Source organism: Phyllobates terribilis, unplaced genomic scaffold, assembly GCF_046119375.1.
Source record: "Phyllobates terribilis strain yellow unplaced genomic scaffold, ASM4611937v1 Scaffold_3__8_contigs__length_932513732, whole genome shotgun sequence".
Classification (NCBI taxonomy): domain Eukaryota; kingdom Metazoa; phylum Chordata; class Amphibia; order Anura; family Dendrobatidae; genus Phyllobates; species Phyllobates terribilis.
Genome location: NW_027362763.1, coordinates 761,026,903 through 761,046,032, shown reverse-complemented (window position 1 = coordinate 761,046,032; position 19,130 = coordinate 761,026,903). Strand labels below are relative to the sequence as shown.

At 42.2% G+C, this 19,130-nt stretch overlaps 1 protein-coding gene across 2 annotated transcripts in view; it reads right to left on the bottom strand.

Moving 5' to 3' along the window:
• Positions 1-19,130, bottom strand: part of TASP1 (taspase 1) — a 143,941-nt gene that overhangs the window by 71,010 nt on the left and 53,801 nt on the right. For both annotated transcript variants that reach the window (XM_073672211.1, XM_073672212.1), the window contains exon 9: positions 11,605-11,711. In XM_073672211.1, the coding sequence (XP_073528312.1) occupies positions 11,605-11,711 (107 nt within the window). The remainder of the gene's footprint in view (positions 1-11,604; positions 11,712-19,130) is intronic.

Here is a 19,130-nt window from a genome sequence, read left to right as displayed (position 1 = left end):
ATGAAGAAAAGAACACTCTCCCTACTGTGAAACATGGAGGAGGTTCTGTTATGTTCTGGGGCTGTTTTGCGGCATCTGGCACAGGGTGTCTTGAATTTGTGCAGGGTACAATGAAATCTCAAGACTATCAAGGGATTCTAGAGAGAAATGTGCTGCCCAGTGTCAGAAAACTTGGTCTCAGTCGCAGGTCATGGGTCTTGCAACAAGATAATGACCCAAAACACACAGCTAAAAACACCCAAGAATGGCTAAGATGAAAACACTGGACTATTCTGAAGTGGCCTTCTATGAGCCCTGACCTAAATCCTATTGAGCATCTTTGGAAAGAGCTGAAACATGCAGTCTGGAAAAGGCAACCTTCAAACATGAGACAACTGGAGCAGTTTGCTCATGAGGAGTGGGCCAAAATACCTGTCGAGAGGTACAGAAGTCTCATTGACAGTTACAGGAATCGCTTGATTGCAGTGATTGCCTCAAAAGGTTGTTCAACAAAATATTAAGTTAAGAAGAACCATCATTTCTGTCCAGGCCTATTTCATGAGTTTCATTTTTTTTTAATTCTGTGGAAGCAGGGTTGAAAAGCAATGTCTGACTTTCATTTGTTCATTTTCATAGATTTTTAATTTATTACTACTTTTATCAGATTCAAGTTTTTTCTGTGACCATTGTGGGTTTGTCTTTCATTAAAAGAGGGGTACCAACAATTTTGACCACGTGTGTATATTATTCTCTGAAATACTCCAATGTTTCAGAGAAAATATACCTTAAGGATTCGGCTGAGGACCATAGCCACAGATCATATTAGTCTGGCGCTGCCCTGAGCCCACTCTTCCAGTTGCTGCTGCAGGCGAATCACAGGTCTCTCCCCATGTACAACGCCAGAAACAGTTGTCAATCACCTTCAGAAGCGGTGGGAAGAGCCAGCTGGGGGCGACGTCGCACCAGTCTCATCTTTACCCATGTTCCTCAGTCGGATCTTTAAATCCAGTGTTATTTTTTACTTGAGCACTGGAGTGGTGCCACTAATGTAAGTTCCCTGCCCCTAGTATTATGCTTATCAGCCACCGTCTTCAGCTCTTCCCAGTGCCATTCCAGTCCCAATCTGACAGCTTATGACCGCAGCTTCTGACTGAACGGAAGTCTGAGCTAACGGTCACAAGCTCTCAGTGTAAGTCTATAAAACCCTTGTCCAGGCCTCGTTCTGCCTCTCATAGACTTACATTAAGTAGTGACTTTCAGCTCGCCCAGCAAACACTGGAGCGATCCAACTAGTCACAATCTGTAGAAGATGTCTGCAACGGCGCTGAAAACAGGTGAAGACAGTGGCTGATAAGTATAATACTAGTGGCAGGGAACTGACTTTACTGACACCACTCCTGCAGTAAAATAAAATTTTAAAAAATTCTGGAGTGGTGCTTTAAAGTATGGTATTTCAGAGAAAATATAGTATTTCAGAGGAAAATATACCTGGCACTAGGCTGCAGTTCATGCTGCCCTTGGTTTCGACAGGATAAGTCTTCTGACAGGTTACCTTTAAGTTAAAAGGGTATTTCCATCTCATAGATCTTATCCCAATGTGTAGTAGGTGTAATAATAATAATAGCAAACACCTCCCAATTAGAAATGTAGTATAGTTCTTCTGATTCGCTGTCTGTTTCCTCATGTGCAGGCGTTGCAGTAGGGGAGGGGAGCACTGAATATTCATGCGCCTTAATAGCGGCACACAGTGTAACAGCAGCACAGCTCCTGCTGCTGCCGGGCGATCGCGTGTGCCCGCTGTTAAAGGGCATGAATATTCACCCCCTCTCCATGCCCATGTGTGCCGGCTAATAAGGAGCAGTGACTTCATGCTCCTTATTAGCCGGCACACAGCAGGAGCGGCGCTGCGGCTACGCTGTGTGCCGGCAAATAAGGAGCATGAAGTCACTGCTCCCCGCGCACACAATCCCGGCGTGGGGAGCAGTGACTTCCGGCAATGATCTCTCCTTGTGAGCCGCACATGGCATTGACGTCATGCGCGGCTCACATGTAGAGATCAGTGCGGGCAGACAGGATGCAGCGCTGGAGGAGAGAGAAGAAAGGTGAGTAGGAGTGTTTATTTTTTATGTGAAGCCTGATGGGGATTAGGGGAACCATGCATACCAGGATAAGGATGAGGGGGCCATACATACCAGGATAAGGATGAGGGGGCCATGCATACCAGGATAAGGATGAAGGGGCCATACATATCAGGATAAAGATGAGGGGACCATACACACCAGGGTAAGGATGAGGGGCCCATACATATCAGGGGAAGGATGAGGGGGCGATGCATAACAGGATAAGGATGAAGGGTGCCATGCATACCAGGATAAGGATGAGGGGTGCCATGCCTACCAGGATAGGGATGAGGGGTGCCATGCCTACCAGGATTGGGATGAGGGGTGCCATACATACTAGGATAAGGATGAGGGGTGACATGCATACCAGGATAAGGATGCAGGGTGCCATGCATATCAGGATGGAGGGGTGCCATGCATATCAGGATGGAGGGGTGCCATGCATATCAGGATGGGGATGGGAGCCACGTATAATAGGAAGGGGGGCCATATCTACCAGGATGAGGGATATTATCAGAATTGGGGGACATTGCCCCTATTTCAGTGTCAGCAGCAGAACCGCTCCCCCCTAACAGTGCATCGTGACCACATTTTTTGCTTAATTTTTTTTCTATTTTCCTCCTCTAAAACCTAGGTGCGTCTTATGGTCCGGTGCGTCTTATAGTCCGAAAAATACGGTAATAAAGTGTTAATGGTTTTCTAATTGAAAAGCAAGTATAAGGAAAATAGATAAATATCAAGTGTCTACTTTTCAATAGGCTTAGTCAATATGTAGTAATGACACATTATAGTGTACCTGTCTTAGCACATAAAACCTATACAAAAGCATAGCCTTACTGTCCACAAAAAGTAAAAACTGCATTTACTGCAGTTTGGTCCAGTCTAGTATGACCAGGAACTCCGTAACATATCATCTACTCTTTTTGAGTGGGTAGCTCCTGTTTATCTACACTCTGCCAGCACTATAAGTGCCGGAACTCACTCTCCCTCTGCTTCCAGCACACACTGCTCCTACCATGTTTCAATGGCTCTTTTGTTCTTAACTAAAAACCCTCCTGTTATTTCTGTATGCAGTTACACAGACGTGGGGAGCAGTGCCAGAGAAACAAATACCCACTCCACTTTCTGTAATCCATATTGGTTTCTTGCGGTACACAGCAAGTTAGACAGAAGGGATATACCTGGTGGCTGGCACTTTGGAGTGATTCTCTGGGGTTAGAAGACATCATTTTTACAGAAATTGATTGGTAGATTTGCTCTTTAGCACATGAACCATGAATGAGATGAAGTTCTCTAACAGAACAGTGTCCATTTAAAGCGGACCCATCTGTTCTACTGACAAATTAATTTTAGTAAATAATTGAATTTTCCAACAGTAATTTTGAAGCATTTTATCTCACAATTTTGCTTTGTGTGGTTAATCTGTTATTCTTCATGGAAATATACTGTAAGTTGTATACAAAGAATGCCAAATGGTAATTACAATGGTAAGGGCGTTCCCATTTTCCTTGACAATAGAAAGCATTCCTATATAGTCTGACACTCAGTACTAAGTGTCGGGGAGTGAAGGGACAATCCAGAGTAACAAGGATAGTGCAAAATCCAGTTGTAAATTTATTCACACAAATATTTTTTCCCTTAATTTTCACATGAACTAAATAATTTACTAATGTAAAAAAAAGTTAAGCTAAACAGAAAAATTGCATCTGTTGGAATCACAAGATTTAGAGGGATTGTCCAGGCTTGGCACAAAAGTCTGCAGTCTCTTGTGAATCCCTACAGAGCACACATTGACCGCTGTCAGGATTCTCCAGTGCTGGTGGCGAGACCAGGAAGTCATGTGACTTCAAGTATGCGATGTGCATACTTCCGGACACATACCAACAAGACGTGCACGGCCTCGCTCAATTTGCTTGTACTGACTGAAGTTGCGCACGTCTAGTCAGACTGTGGCCGGAGAATGCACATTGCCGTCACTGGAGAACCCGGTGTACGCTGTGAGGCTTCACAAGTCTGCAGTCACAAAGGAACTGTAGAATTTCGTGCCAGACCTGGACACCCCCCCTTTAAGCAAGATAAAATGGTTTGGTCTTGAAGTCTAGAATAAGTCTGATCCGACAAGGATTAGAAAATTAGAATCAAAGAAAAAAAAAACGTCCTCAAATGACGAGGTAGGCACAACTGTGTGGATAAACATACAAAATCAAAAAAGGAGTTTGATGAAGTCGTGATCCCTCAGGTCAAGCACCGAACTACAGAAACAGCTATATAGATATAAAAATCCTTTAAAAAATATAAATAAATTAATAAATGGACAATTGAATAATCGAAAGGTAAAAAAGCTCCCCATACTGTGAGGAACAACAGGGTCTGTACAATGGCAATATAAATCAAAGTAAATAAATCTCCTAAGAAGAGGAGACTGAGCAAAAAAACATGTAAAGATAACCCTGCAAGGTATCAAGAAGGCAGCCTCCACCACTAAGGATTTTTAACCATCTGATCATGGGAGTAGAACAGCTATTACAGACTAGCAATAAAGTGCAATGTGCATAAGACTGCATACATATAGTAAAGAGATCAGCTGATCATGTAGTAACGATTGAGTTAACTACTAGGGTTGAGCGAGTATGTTCTGTCCGAGTGTGCTCGGGCCGAGCTCCGAGTATTTATAGCTGCTCGGTGATATGGTTGAATCGCTCCCGTGTGCATGATTTGCAACTGTTTGACAGCTTTATTACATGTGAGGAATGTGTAACAAATAGACATTCCTCACATGTAATAAAGCTGTCAAACAGTCGCAAATCATGCACACGGGAGCGATTCAACCATATCACCGAGCAGCTGTAAATACTCGGAGCTCGGGCCGAGCATACTCTGCGAAAGCGTTAATAGAACATACTCGCTCAACACTATTAACTACCTTAGAGAGTGCTGCCAAAAGGTATATGCGGATGGAGCCTGTTGCCCCTCCACCCCAACGGACGTTTCGTCTTATACTTCCTCAGAGAGCGTGTTCAAGATCAGCTGTTCTCTTTACTATATGTATGCAGTCTTATGCACATTGCACTTTATTGCTAGTCTGTAATAGCTGTTCTGCTCCCATGATCAAATGGTTAAAAATCCTTTGCGATGGAGGCTGCCTTCTTGATACCTTGCAGGGTTATCATTACAAGTTTTTTTGCTCAGTCTCCTCTTCTTAGGAGATTTATTTACTTTGATTTATATTGCAATTGTACAGACCCTGTTGTTCTTCACAGTATGAGGTGCTTTTTTATCTATCGATTATTCAATTGTCCACTTATTTAATAAAGGATTCTTATATCTATATAGCTGTTTCTGTAGTTCGGTGTGTGACCTGAGGGATCTTTCATTATACTACCTTCCATCCCTCTAAAAATCAAGAAACGTCCTTGCAATCTATAATGAGTGGCCTTCACTCAGAGGTATTGTTTTTAATTCCGCTCCACCTACCTTGTGGTCCAATCTCTTCTGTTTTTGCTATTTACTATGCATTACTTTTTGTACTTTTGGCTTTATTCCTATTTGTACCTCCGAGAGGAGCTCAGGTTTTTTAAATAAATTATGTAATTACATTTTACGCTCAAAGAACGGGATGATATTTACTCTGCCCCCGGCAAGGGGAATTTGGCACAACATTTTTCAAGATTTGTCTTAATAAAAATACTTTGAAACTAAAATATACTCATTTCAATAAGTGTTGCTTCCAAAATCAAGTTTTCATCCAATGGGGTAAGAAACAGTATTTCTGACATTTCAATCACTTCTCAGATAGACAAAGATGTATATTAGATGCTGTGCAGCTACTTTGTATCCAAACTTCACATTATGGATCTCTACATCGTAAGGCCTTACTCTAATGTCTGTTTTTCAAGTAAGTGTTCTATGTGTGTTTTTCACATATAAAACACGCGCCCATTTCAGTCAATGGAGCCACTCAAATATCCTTGCTTTATTTTTGTGGACTATGTCTCCGCTTAAAAAAAAACAAAAAAAAAAAAACAGACCTTTTTTTTTTTTTTTTTTATCCATGTCACTGATAAAAATCACCCATACAAGTCAATGGGTTCACGGAATGAGCAGGAGAAGCTTTGCAAATTTTTTTTTTGACAGACAAGAAAAAACACTGACGGTAAAAACTGACTCACTGACCAAACACTGATGAAAATTGGTCCTTTTTCACATACGAGAAATAACATAACACATGTGAATGAGACCTTATTGAATAATAAAAAAAAAAAATTATATATGTGTGTGTATATATATAAAACATATATAATTTTTTTTCACACACATATACATATACATATATATATATATATATATATATATACACACACACACATATATACAGTATATACATACATGCAAGAGTCAATCCTCTTATTTCTCTTTTACAAAAAAAAAAACTGACCCCAGTGTATATATTTATAATTATGTTCTGTCATGAGAAATGTTCTGCTGTACTTATAACCTTTAATAGAGAGGGAAAAACTTGGAAATTAGTGAAGTTGTTAGCAAATGGACTCCCACCGATCAAACATTTTTGGGATACATGTCATGTGTTGGTCATAGGCAAAGCTCTAACAGAATTAGAGAAAAGAAATTCATTAGCTCCTTTCCGTTCTAACATTGTAAAAATCAAAAAATCTTTCTTGCGGAGGATGACACATTAAACGATGTTTTAGAGTTTTACGAGAAAGTTCGACTCACCCCTGCTAGGTGTCCAATGGCCCACAGAGACCTTACCTAACAACTGATAGAATGGCTTGTGATTCACGTCTGTCAGTTTTACTCACTAGACAGATCCTATTTCACAAAACTGTAGTCTTCCATTGAAACCTATAAATGCAATCTATCAATCTTTATCTCCGTTTTGTATATATGAAAAGCCTCATTATCTAAAGAAACCAGACATCTTCCATGACTTCTTAATGGTCTACCAGTGACCGATCAGCCATTAATACTTTAATCAAAAGTCATATGCAGCAGAAAATTAAACACAAAAAAATTGAAAAGACTGCCAGAAAATAAAGAGAAACCCATTACTTACCAGCAGAATCTCTAGCTGCACCATGACCATCATATAGGCAGTCCCCTGCCAGTCCTTCAAAGAGAACATCCGCAACATTGTTTATATGACTGCTGCAGACAATCACTGATCTCAGCTTTGATATTCGCATGTATGGCATGTGACCAGTCCGTCCAGTGACTGGCTGCAGAAACTTCTAAAAAAATATTGCCAAAAATATATTTTTTTCCCCTCTATATTTGTGCCACAAAATTAACTTAATTTCTCTAAATTTTAAGGGAACCTGTCACATTGTGCATGCTGTCCAATCTGTGGACAAAAAATTATATTTATCCCCAAATACATGGTTTAGAGAAAGAAAAGCTGAGCAGAATGTTGTATAAAGTAGTTAGAAAAGGTTCAGCATAACTTGTACTTTCTTCATTGAAATTCTTGGTGTTTGTAGACATACGAGTCCACTAGGCGGTCCTACTCAGTGACTGACCGTGATCTCTGCATGCATAGCCATACAGGGAAGACTGTCAATCACTAAATAGGACCGTTCACTGTACTCATATACATACAAATACCAGGGATTTCAATTCATAAATGCAAGTTTACTTAAACTTTACCCACAAAAATGTACATAAATCTGATCTGCTCCTACCGCTCTATAACAACCTGCCCACAGATCAGATACCATTTTCAATATGACAGGTTCCCTTTAAACAGTAACTTGTATGTATCCCCAAACTGCTAAAAAAAAAAAAAAAAAAAACTTGTTAAAATCTTTCAGGAGTTATCCGGAACTTTGGATATTTTATCTTACGGGGCTAAGAAATTACAGGCAGGTGGTTGCTAAATACCTTTTTGTTCTACCCAGCGATAATATCTGCCGGCTCATTTCACCTCGTGTCAACAGAGCAGTTCCTTCTCTTCCGGTCTACTCTGTTGACCGAGCGTCACTGCTGACGTCATGCCGATTGGCAGCTAGCTACCAGCAGTTAGGCAGTGGAAAGCCAGCTGTCAATCATGAGGACATCAGCCCATCGACAGAACAGAGGGAAGAGGGAGAGAGGAAGCCGCTTTTTAGATGTGACATCATCGGAAGCAGGAGGAATTGCCAGCAAAAGCGGAGACCATCATGGGCTAGAACAGGCAGATAGTCAGCAACTATGTGCCTGCAAGTTCTCAAGCCCATAGCAAAAAATAACTCAAGTCCCGGAAAAATTCTTACAACCATTCCTTTTCTTAATAGCCCGAGATAAACCTTTAATCCATGGCTTCAGAATCTGCAGAATATCCATGGTCGTATTTGAAGCCTTGAACAGTTGAGATTTTCCTTTTCACGGCATAACAGTTTGATATTGGACAGAGCAGAATTACATTCCTATAAAGTGAGCTGTAGACACCTCCAGCCGCAAAACCGTTATTAAGCTTTAACATCTCCGACTCCATCTTACAACTAAATTGTACAAAATGTCTGTTGTATCATACGCTGTGCGCTGTGCTTAACTAGACGCCGTAAAACAAAATTACACAACATGCTAGCAAATAAAACCAAAGGAATGGAAATAAACCGTGCAGTAAAATCGTTACGGCTCCTACATTCATTTCCCAAGTCTGTTTAACACAGACAGTACTTGCAAAATCGATTTCAAATTTCCCCAAGACTAAAATCAAGACGAAACATAGGAAGCAAATGTTTACATAAGCTGTATAAAATGTTAAAATCCCCTCAAGAAGCCAATCATGGAGAAAGAACACAGCGAGCAGCTTCAGCTTAACCTATACTACATCCCCATGTGATGCCCGTTTTTCTTCCCATCAGTGGCACCGTGCATGTTTGCAACAGACCACAATATTGTATTTTATATGGGTAGAAAGACAAACTACTGTCGCCAATTAAAATAAAGTATAAAACTTTTTCAGTACTGCTTGAAAGTAAAAGGTCTGCTGGAAAGAACACCAAACTAAAAGAAAATGGGGGAAAATTAATCAAAACTGACGATTTATATGCCAGTCTTGATTAAAAACCACAGGAGTAAAATGAGCCAAATTCATTAAAGATGACCTTTCATCTCATCATGATGAAGTGTCCGAAGATATGAATAAAATGTATTTTTTTATTTCTCGTCTCCATTGTGGAGATATTAGCTTGTAAATTTTATATGCTAATTTCCACTTATTCCAAAGAAAATAAATGAGCTGTTAAGAGCTATGGGCAGGACATAGATCTCCCAGAGAATCTGCCTCCAGAGCTTATTTTAAATGAAAGGAGGCGTTATCAGTGTGAGACATGTAATGACTGACAGCCTGCTCTCCTGATCTCCCTACAGAGGTTACAACTAACACTTCTTTAGCTTCCATCTCACAGGCAGGCAGTGTGGGGGAAGGGACAGGACAGCAGAGCTTGGTTTCATTACAAACATCTGCAGCTGTAGCTTTCCTTTCATCGTCCGGTCAGCTCTGCTATACTCCCTCCACTGACTGCTGAAAGAAAGCTAAAGGAGTGTTAGTTGAAATGAGGCACAACTATGCAGCAGAACTGACAATACTACAAAAGGAGAGCTACGGCTGCAGATGTGTTTGTAATGAAACAAAGCTCAGCTCTCCTGTACTGTGTTTGTTATAATATAACTCAGCACTGCAGTGACATTAGGAGAGCAAAGTGTCAGTCACTACATGTCTCACACTGGTAACTGGTAACACCCTTTTTAAATTAAAATAAGCTCTGGATGCAGACTCTCTGGGAGATCTATGCCCGGCCCATAGAACAGCTTGTTAACATATTAAGAAAACACATGGATTTCTCTGGAATAAGATATCAGATCCCAGATATTAAGGTATCATTTTATTCAACTTCCTATGATCTGCATGCCCATGTAGATAGCTTAGGAGGATTGATGCTTCTGGTAGATTGCCTTCAAATATCACTTTAAGCTTGGATGATGTAAAGAAAAAGTTTAGATAAATATTTATGAGCCCACAAAAATCCCAAAAAAGTTATGTAGCCGAGATCACTTTTCTTGCCAGATGGTTCTGTAAAACATCATTTTGTTGGTTGCCAAAAGCATTGGAACCAAGATAACAAAGAACCTGCTATTGATGTTTACCACAAATCCAACCCAAAATGGGAAAAGAAAATCGACTTTGTTCCTACACAACACATAACTAGCAGCGCAGCTGGAAAGAGCTTTTCCAATATCTGCGAGTAATACAACTTGGAGGAAATTCAGCATTGCTGATTTTAGAGGAAAATACAAACAAGTGTTCCAAAATAAAACGGAGTTTTCGTGCTCCATTATAATTGATCACTATATTAAAGAGGTAGTCTCATCTCAGTAAAGTGGAGGCATAACACTGGAATAATATGCCATCCCTTAAAGTGTTACCAGGTCAAAAGTGGCCAGTCCTCTTTTCATTCCCACTGCCTTGATTAAAGGGGATATCCGGGACTTTAAAAAAAATAAAATAAAATAAAAAAAAAAAGGCATGTAGTTACTAACAGAGGCAACTACCTGTCTGTTGTACCCGGTGCCAGTCATTGACAGCTCCTGCCACCTGCCAGAGATTCAACCGCTCCCAGTCAACAGTGCTGACAGCCCTGTTGACAGGGCGAGACTACAGATGTCGTGCTGATTGACAGAATGCTCTCAACTGCCTAACTGGGGGAAGCCGGCTGTCAATCAGCATGACGCCAGTAGTCTCGCCCTGTCAACAGGAAGAGAAACCGCTACACTGCTGACTGGGAGCAGCTGAATCTCTGGCAGGAGATGACCGGCGTCGGGTACAACAGGCAGGTAATTGCCTCTGGTAGCAACCACCTAATTTTTTTTTTTTATTTAAGTCCCCTTTAATCTGTGGGTTATTTTAGTTTATTTTCTAATCCACCATAAGGTTCCAGAAATATCAGGCATATTTAGTGCTAATTTTATGGGTTTTAACAAGGGGGCATACAATAAAATTTTTCACAAAATAAAAAGTCATCTCAAACTGAATGACAAATTAAAAAAAAAAAAAAAAAAAAAAAAAGCATTTTCAGGGGCAAAAAAAAAAAAAAAAAAAGACGAAAAACAGAAGTGGTACAATGCAGAGTTCAATAAAAACATGCAACAACATTTTAAGGGGAATTCATATACTTACTAAAACAGACATGTCAGGATTGGTAATAGCGCTCACTTAAAGAGTTGCTCCACGCCGCTCACTTCCACATAGGGAGGCGAGCACCGCTGAAGACGTTCTGTCGACAGCTGCCTGCCAGTTGTAGCCATCAGAGTAGGAGGTGTTCGCACCCTGGCAGGCACATGTTGATGAGGTGTCTACAGCTTTACAAGCTCTCAGTGCGGAAGGAAACTATTTTCAATACCTTACTGATACCAAATTTATTGCTGAGCCTTACTGCATCCGAACACACTGGATGAACGTACCAGACACAGGTAGCAGCCATTACATAGATCAAAATAAACCAACCTTTTCACTTGATTGTCTTCTTTTCTTTACTTGGATGTGATCTGTTTCCACCTTTTCAGCCAGTTCCAGTTTTCTTTTGTTCCGTTTAAAAGCAGCCAGGCTTAACTCTGAGAAAATAAACATATATATATAAAGCTACCATTGTCATAAATTACCACTGTCATAAAGAGCATACTAAAGTATATTTGGAGTACTTTTAAAGTTTATGTCACCTACGAAGATAGTTCTTGATATATACAGTTGTGCTCAAACATTTACATATCCCAGCAGAATTTTTCCTTTCTTGGCCTTGTTTCAGAGAATATGAATGATAACAAAAAAACTTTTTCTCCACTCATGGTTATTGGTTGGGTGTAGCCATTTATTGTCAAACTACTGTGTTTTCTCTTTTTAAATCTTAATGACAACCAAAAATATCCAAACGAGCCTGATCAAAAGTTCACATACCCTGGTGATTTTGGCCTGATAACATGCACAGAATTTGACACAAATGGGTTTGACTGGCTACTAAAGGTAACATCCTCACATGTGACCAGTTTGCTTGTAATCAGTGTGTGTGCATAACAGCTGAGTGAGTTTCTGGGATCCAGACAGACTCTTGCATCTTTCATCCAGCCACTGATGTTTCTGGATTGTGAGTCATGGGGAAAGCAAAAGAATTGTCAACGGCTCTACGGGAAAAGGTAGTTGAACTGTATAACACAGGAAAGGGATGCAAAAAAAATATCAAAGGAATTGATAATGCCAGTCAGCAGCATTCAAACTGTGATTAACAAATGGAAAATTAGGGGCTCTGTGAAAACCAAACCACGGTCAGGTAGACCAACAAAAATTTCGGCCACAAGTGCCAGGAAAATTGTTCGGGATGCAAAGAAAAACCCACAAATAACATCAGCTGAAATTCAGGACTCTTTGAAAACTAGCGGTGTGTCTGTTTCAAGATGCACAATAAGGAGGCACTTGAGGAAAAATAGGCTGCACCGTCGAGTCGCCAGAAGAAAGCCATTACTGCTCAAATGCCACAAAGTATCTCACCTACAATACGCCAAACAGCACAGAGACCAGCCTCAAAACTTCTGGAACAAAGTAATTTGGAGTGATGAGACCAAAATTAAACGTTTTGGCCACAACCATAAACGTTATATTTGCAGAGATGTCAACAAGGCCTATGATGAAAGAAACACCATTCCTATAGTAAAGCACAGAGGTGAATCGCTGATGTTTTGGGGATGTGTGAGCTACAAAGGCACAGGAAACTTGGTAAAAGTTGAAGGAAAGATGAATGCAACACGCTATCAGCAAATACTAGAGGCAAATTTGCACTCATCAGCCTGGAAGCTGCACATGGGATGTACTTGGACGTTCCAACATGACAACAATCCAAAACACAAGGCCAAGTCGACCTGTCATTGGTTACAGCAGGACAAAGTGAAGGTACTTGAGTGGCCATCTCAGTCTCCTGACCTCAATATCATTGAGCCACTCTGTGGAGATCTCAAGCGCGCAGTTCATGCTAGACAGGCCATGAATTTACAGGAACTGGAGCCTTTTTGCCAGGAAGAATGGGCAGCTTTACCATCTGAGAAAATAAAGAACTTGATCCACAACTACCACAAAAGACTTCAATCTGTCATTGATGTTAGAGGGGGCAATAAAAGGTATTAAAAACTGGGGTATGTGAACTTTTGACCAGGGTCATTTGGATGTTTTTGGTTGTCATTACGATTTAAAAAGAGAAAACACAGTAGTTTGACAATAAATGTCTTCATCCAACCAATAACCATGAGTGGAGAAAAGGTTTTTTTGTTATCATTCATACTCTCTGAAACAAGGCCAAGGAAGGAAAAATTCTGCCAGGGTATGTAAACTTTTGAGCACAACCGTGTATATATATATATATATATATATATATATATTATGTAAAAGAATATAAAAAGGAATCCATCAGAAAGACTTCACTAAGGAAACTAGTGGTATGACTGTATGGGTCCTAGCACACAATCTGATGTGTCAGCAATGAGAAATCAAACGGTGATGTCACGTACAAATTAGACTAAGCCCCAGAAGACACATTTGTGAAACCCATGTCAGGCTTGCTCTGGGTGGGTGAGCATACTTATTCTACTATTACCTTTTAGTTATTTCATTTCTGGGAATTACTTCTTCTGGCATCTCGAGATATCCATCTCTGAACTTTTTGCATTACACATCAACTTTTCTGATTACCAAATAGATGTAAAATATATTCACTGTTCAGGTGTTTTTTTTATATTGACAATACATTGGCGTGTACTACTTAGCCGGCAGTTGATAGACAGGATTTATATATTGAAACATTAATGAAGTAAAATCACAATAATCAAAACTAGGAAATTACCATACAAACACTTCATTCTCTCAAATACAAACTAAGAATATGCAAAAATAAAATAAAAGGGAATCCATTTACTACTGAAACTAGTGAATGACTATATAGGTCCTTGTACAATATAGAGGATACCTGTTTTGCAGTAATCTGATGTGGCAGTGCTGAGAGATTAAGCTTTGTAGTCACCTACAAGTTAGCCTGCAAGTGTATTGGGGCAAGTTCTTGCACTTAGAGTATATTGACAAGCCCCCAATCTACTTCAAAGGTAGGTTGGTTTAGTTAGTGCATTAGAAATACTATATTCTTAATCACTGGATGCTTAGCCAGCATAATCCCGATTATCAGCGTTTCTGGGTGATAAGAATCCAGACTGAATGGCTGACTGTATACGGCTACAGGCACTATTACTTACACTTGTGATGGGCAGGGACTAACACATTTGGAGATTCTTCTATTGGCTGCAAACAATCGTTTTGTTATCAAAGACACATGGATTAAGGGCAAAAATAAGAAAGCTCATTACTAGTGGCGTCAGTCAAAGCTGTGATCAAACAGACAGTTTTAGAGTAATGAATTTCAGTAGATCATATGTATGGTGCAAACCATGAGAGAAACTACCGGCATATATGCAGGATATAAAGCTTTGATGTATGCAACTGCATGCATCACCCACTGACTTCCAACTCTGTATATACTAGAATTTATAGCCCACGTCCTTATGGTATATGTTAGACCCATAAAATGCTATGGATACATTTCCAGCTTATGTAGCCAGTGCTGTGTAGTCTGCAAGCTATAAATGGCCAATAACATATTTAATGTAGTGGAATGGTAACGACAATATCTTTTATAGATAAGTCTTAGGGCAGACCAGGGCAAAGTACAGCCCGTGGGCCACATCCGGCGTGTGGAATAGGATAGCAAAAGGGCTGGAAGTCGTGGCTCGCCGGTCGCGGCCGCCCTTCCCATCTATATCCAACGTCTCAATTTCACCAGTATCTTCATCCTCGGGTTGCAGATACCAGTGAACATACTGACGAAGGAGGGAGCCGTCGGCTCCTTCCTCCACCATTCTGCCTGTGCAACTGAGTGTGTCACTCCAGTAGGTGCAATGATATCATTATATCGCGCCTGATGTGGAGCCTTTGTGTGCAGAGCAAAGACAGAAGCAGCTCACTGGGTAATGAGGGGGAGGCGGGTAGTGTTTTTTTTTTTTTTTTTTGCAAGAACTTGTAGGGGGGATATGTGCAGCCACCATTATGTGTTTGGGGACTTGGGGGACTTCATAATGTGTTGGGGGGGCTGTGGGGGAACATACTGTGAGTATCAGCATTTTGTATATATGGAGCTGTAGGAGGAGATCATACTGCATGGGTGTCATCATTCTGTGTGTGGGATCATACTTTTTGGAAGACTGTGGGGGCCCTCATCGTGTATGGAGCTGTGGGAGCAATCACATTGTGTTGGGGGAACTGTTAAGGATTATACTGTGTTGGAGGGCTCATACGGTGTGAGGAGAGTGTTTGGGCAGTCATACTTTGTGATGGCCATCATACTGTGTCTGGTGTCATACTTTTTGGGGGGCTCAAACTGTGTACAGGGCTGTGAGGACCATCATACTGTATATGGGGGGCAGTGGGGTCCAGTATACTGTGGGGGGAGCTGTAGGGACATAATACTGTTTTAGGATGAGCTGGTTCTCTTAGTACAAGGGATGAATAACAGTAGTAGTACGATTTACAGCTTTTTATAAAAATCCGTAAATTATATGGTTTTGATCTGCTCAATAATAAGCAATAAAATTAATATCAATTCAAAATAATACATTAATGACAGAATCAATTTCAACATATTGGTTCAGCCTTCCACAACAGTAACAGTCTCTAATGTGGCCCTCCTCGGGAAAATTAATTACCCACTCCTGTCTAAGAGCATAAAACATATTTATATTATTAACATTTATAACGTTTTCTACACTAATATGAAAATTATTAAATAAAAAAGGAGATTTTTCTGTACTCACCGTAAAATCTCTTTCTCTTAGCCTCTAATTGGGGGACACAGGACCTTGGGTGTTAAGCATAGTGTCGCCTCCTAGTGGACAGCAGCATATCTGAAAAAGATTAAGCGTGGCTCCTCCTCTGCAGTATACACCCCCGGACGGCATCAGCCTACTCCAGTTTTGTGCAAAAGCAGTAGGAGGAACGTAACATAGATAACATAACCATGCCTATAAGAAGGCAACTATGTAAGAACTCAAAGGAAAACCAATATGAGAACTCAACTTAACAGCCCGGAACGGGCAAAGGGTGGGTGCTGTGTCCCCCAATTAGAGGCTAAGAGAAAGATTTTACGGTGAGTACACAAAAATCTCATTTACTCTGTCGCCTCATTGGGGGACCCAGGACCTTGGGACGTCCCAAAGCAGTCCCTGGGTGGGAAGCAATGGACGAATATTGTGTAGACGGGTCCCTACAATTGGGGCACCGCCACCTGCAGAACACGTCTGCCCAGGCTCGCATCTGCTGAGGACTGGGTATAAATGTTGTAGTGTTTTGTAAACGTGTGTAGGCTAGTCCAAGTGGCTGCCTTACACACTTGTTGTGCCGAAGCCTGGTGCCGAAGGGCCCAGGAGGCCCCTACCGCACATGTAGAATGTGCCGTAATACCTGCTGGAATAGGCGAATTTTTGAGGTGGTAGGCCTCTTGTATGGTGGATTTGATCCACCTGGCAAGGGTAGCTTTGGAAGCTGGTAGACCCTTGCGGCCACCTTCCAGAAGAAGGAAAAGAGAATCAGACTTCCGGAAGGGCGTAGTCCTAGACACATAGATATGCAGTGCCCTGACAAGGTCAAGCGTATGCAAAGCCTTTTCCACTCTATGAACCGGAACCGGACAGAGGGATGGTAGTGAAATTTCTTCATTGAGATGAAAGCTGGATACAACCTTCGGAAGGAAGGATGGAACCGTACGAAGGACTACCTTGTCCTGGAAAAAAAGTTCAGACACCCTGCGTAGCGAGGTGATTGCCACGAGGAAAACCACTTTCTGGAATAGAAGACGGAGTGGGACTTCCCTAAGGGGTTCAAAGGGTGCTTCCTGTAATGCTGTCAGCACCAGGTTGAGGTCCCACGCTTCTAGAGGTCGTCTGTAGGGGGGAACCAATCGGGAAACCCCCTGGAGAAATGTTCTTACTTGCGGTTTATGAGCAATGCATTTTTGAAAAAGCACTGAAAGAGCTGACACCTGGCTCTTAAGGGAGGCCAGGGATAGTCTGGCTTCCAGACCTGATTGGAGAAAACAGAGTACCCTGGGTAGGGAATAAGGGAGTGGGGTCTGGTTACGAGATTCGCACCAGGTAAAGAAAGTTTTCCAGGTACGGTAGTAAATCTTGGCAGAGGTTGGTTTTCGTGCTCTGATCATGGTTTTAATGACGTCTGGAGAAAAACCTGCCTGGGTTAGAACCCAGGTCTCAATGGCCACGCCGTCAAATTGAGGGCCTCTAAGTTCTGGTGGTAGAACGGGCCTTGTGACAGAAGATCCAGGCGGTCGGGAAGACGCCAGGGAACGTCTGCTGTGAGTCGTACGATGTCGGCATACCATGTACGCCTGGGCCAGTCCGGTGCGATTAGGATGGTAGGAACTCCCTCCTGTTTGATCTTTCTCACCACTCTGTAAATCAGGGGGAGAGGTGGAAAAATGTACAGGAGCTGGAACTGGGTCCAGTCCTGAACCAGGGCGTCTGCCGCTAGAGCTCTCGGGTCGCGTGTTCTGGCCATGAAGTTGGAGACTTTGGCATTGAGGTGAGACGCCATTAGGTCCACGTCCGGAGTGCCCCAACGATGGCAGATCTGTTGGAAGATTTCGGGATGGAGAGCCCACTCTCCCGAGTCTATTCCTTGTCGGCTGAGAAAGTCTGCTTCCCAGTTGTCTACACCCGGAATGTGGACTGCAGAGATAATGGAGCTCGTTTTCTCCGCCCAGTGAAGGATGCGTGTCACCTCTCGCATCGCTCTGGCACTGCGGGTTCCCCCTTGGTGATTGACATATGCCACGGCTGTGGCATTGTCCAATTGTACTTTGATGTAAGAGGCTGCCAGTAAGTGATGGAAGGCTCTCAACGCTAGGAGGATGGCACGAATCTCCAGGATGTTGATGGGCAAGGTTGCTTCTGCTGGGGACCACTTGCCCTGTGCTCTGTGGTGTAGGTGTACTGCACCCCAACCTGTCAGGCTTGCGTCGGTGGTCAGGACCTTCCATCGGTGGTCAGGACCTTCCATTGACCTGGGAGAAAAGATTTCCCTTTTGTTAGAGAGGTCCGGTTGAGCCACCAGTGAAGGGACTTCCTGGTTGACGACGTCAGCTGGAACTTCCTGTCGAGAGAAGGAGGGTTCCTGTCCCATGACTTGAGAATGTCTAGTTGGAGAGGTCTGAGGTGAAGCTGGGCAAATGGAACCGCTTCTATTGCCGCCAACATCCTGCCAAGGACTCTCATTGCAAACCGGAGAGATCGAGGGGGTTTGCTGAGAAGGGTGCGAACTCCTAGACGGAGAGGCAGTGCCTGGTCTTTGGGGAGAAGCACTAGGCCCTTGGAGGTATTGAATAGCATTCCCAGGAATGTCAGAGACTGGTTTGGGGTTGGTGATGACTTTTGTAGTTTGACTAACCAACCCAGGCGACTCAGGGTGTCGATTGTGATGGAGACACTGAGCTCGCAGTCCTTGAAAGTAGAAGCCTTGACGAGAAGATCGTCCAGGTATGGAAAGACTACTATGCCTCTGGAGTGTAGAACGTGCATGGTGGCTGCCATGACTTTGGTAAACACTCTGGGAGAAGTGGCAAGTCCGAACGGGAGAGCCACTAACTGGTAGTGGTCCTGGTCGATTGCGAACCTGAGAAATCTCTGATGGGCAGGTGCAATCGGTATATGCAGGTATGCATCTTGTATGTCTATGGAGGCGAGATATTCTCCTTTTTCCAAGGATGCAATGATTGACCGGAGGGACTCCATACGGAAGTGACGTACTCGTACATATTTGTTCAGTTGTTTTAGGTCTAGTATGGGGCGTACCCCTCCTCCTTTCTTGGGGACTACGAAAAGATTGGAGTAGAACCCCTGGAAGCGCTCGGCTGCGTGAACAGGTACTATGACTCGTGC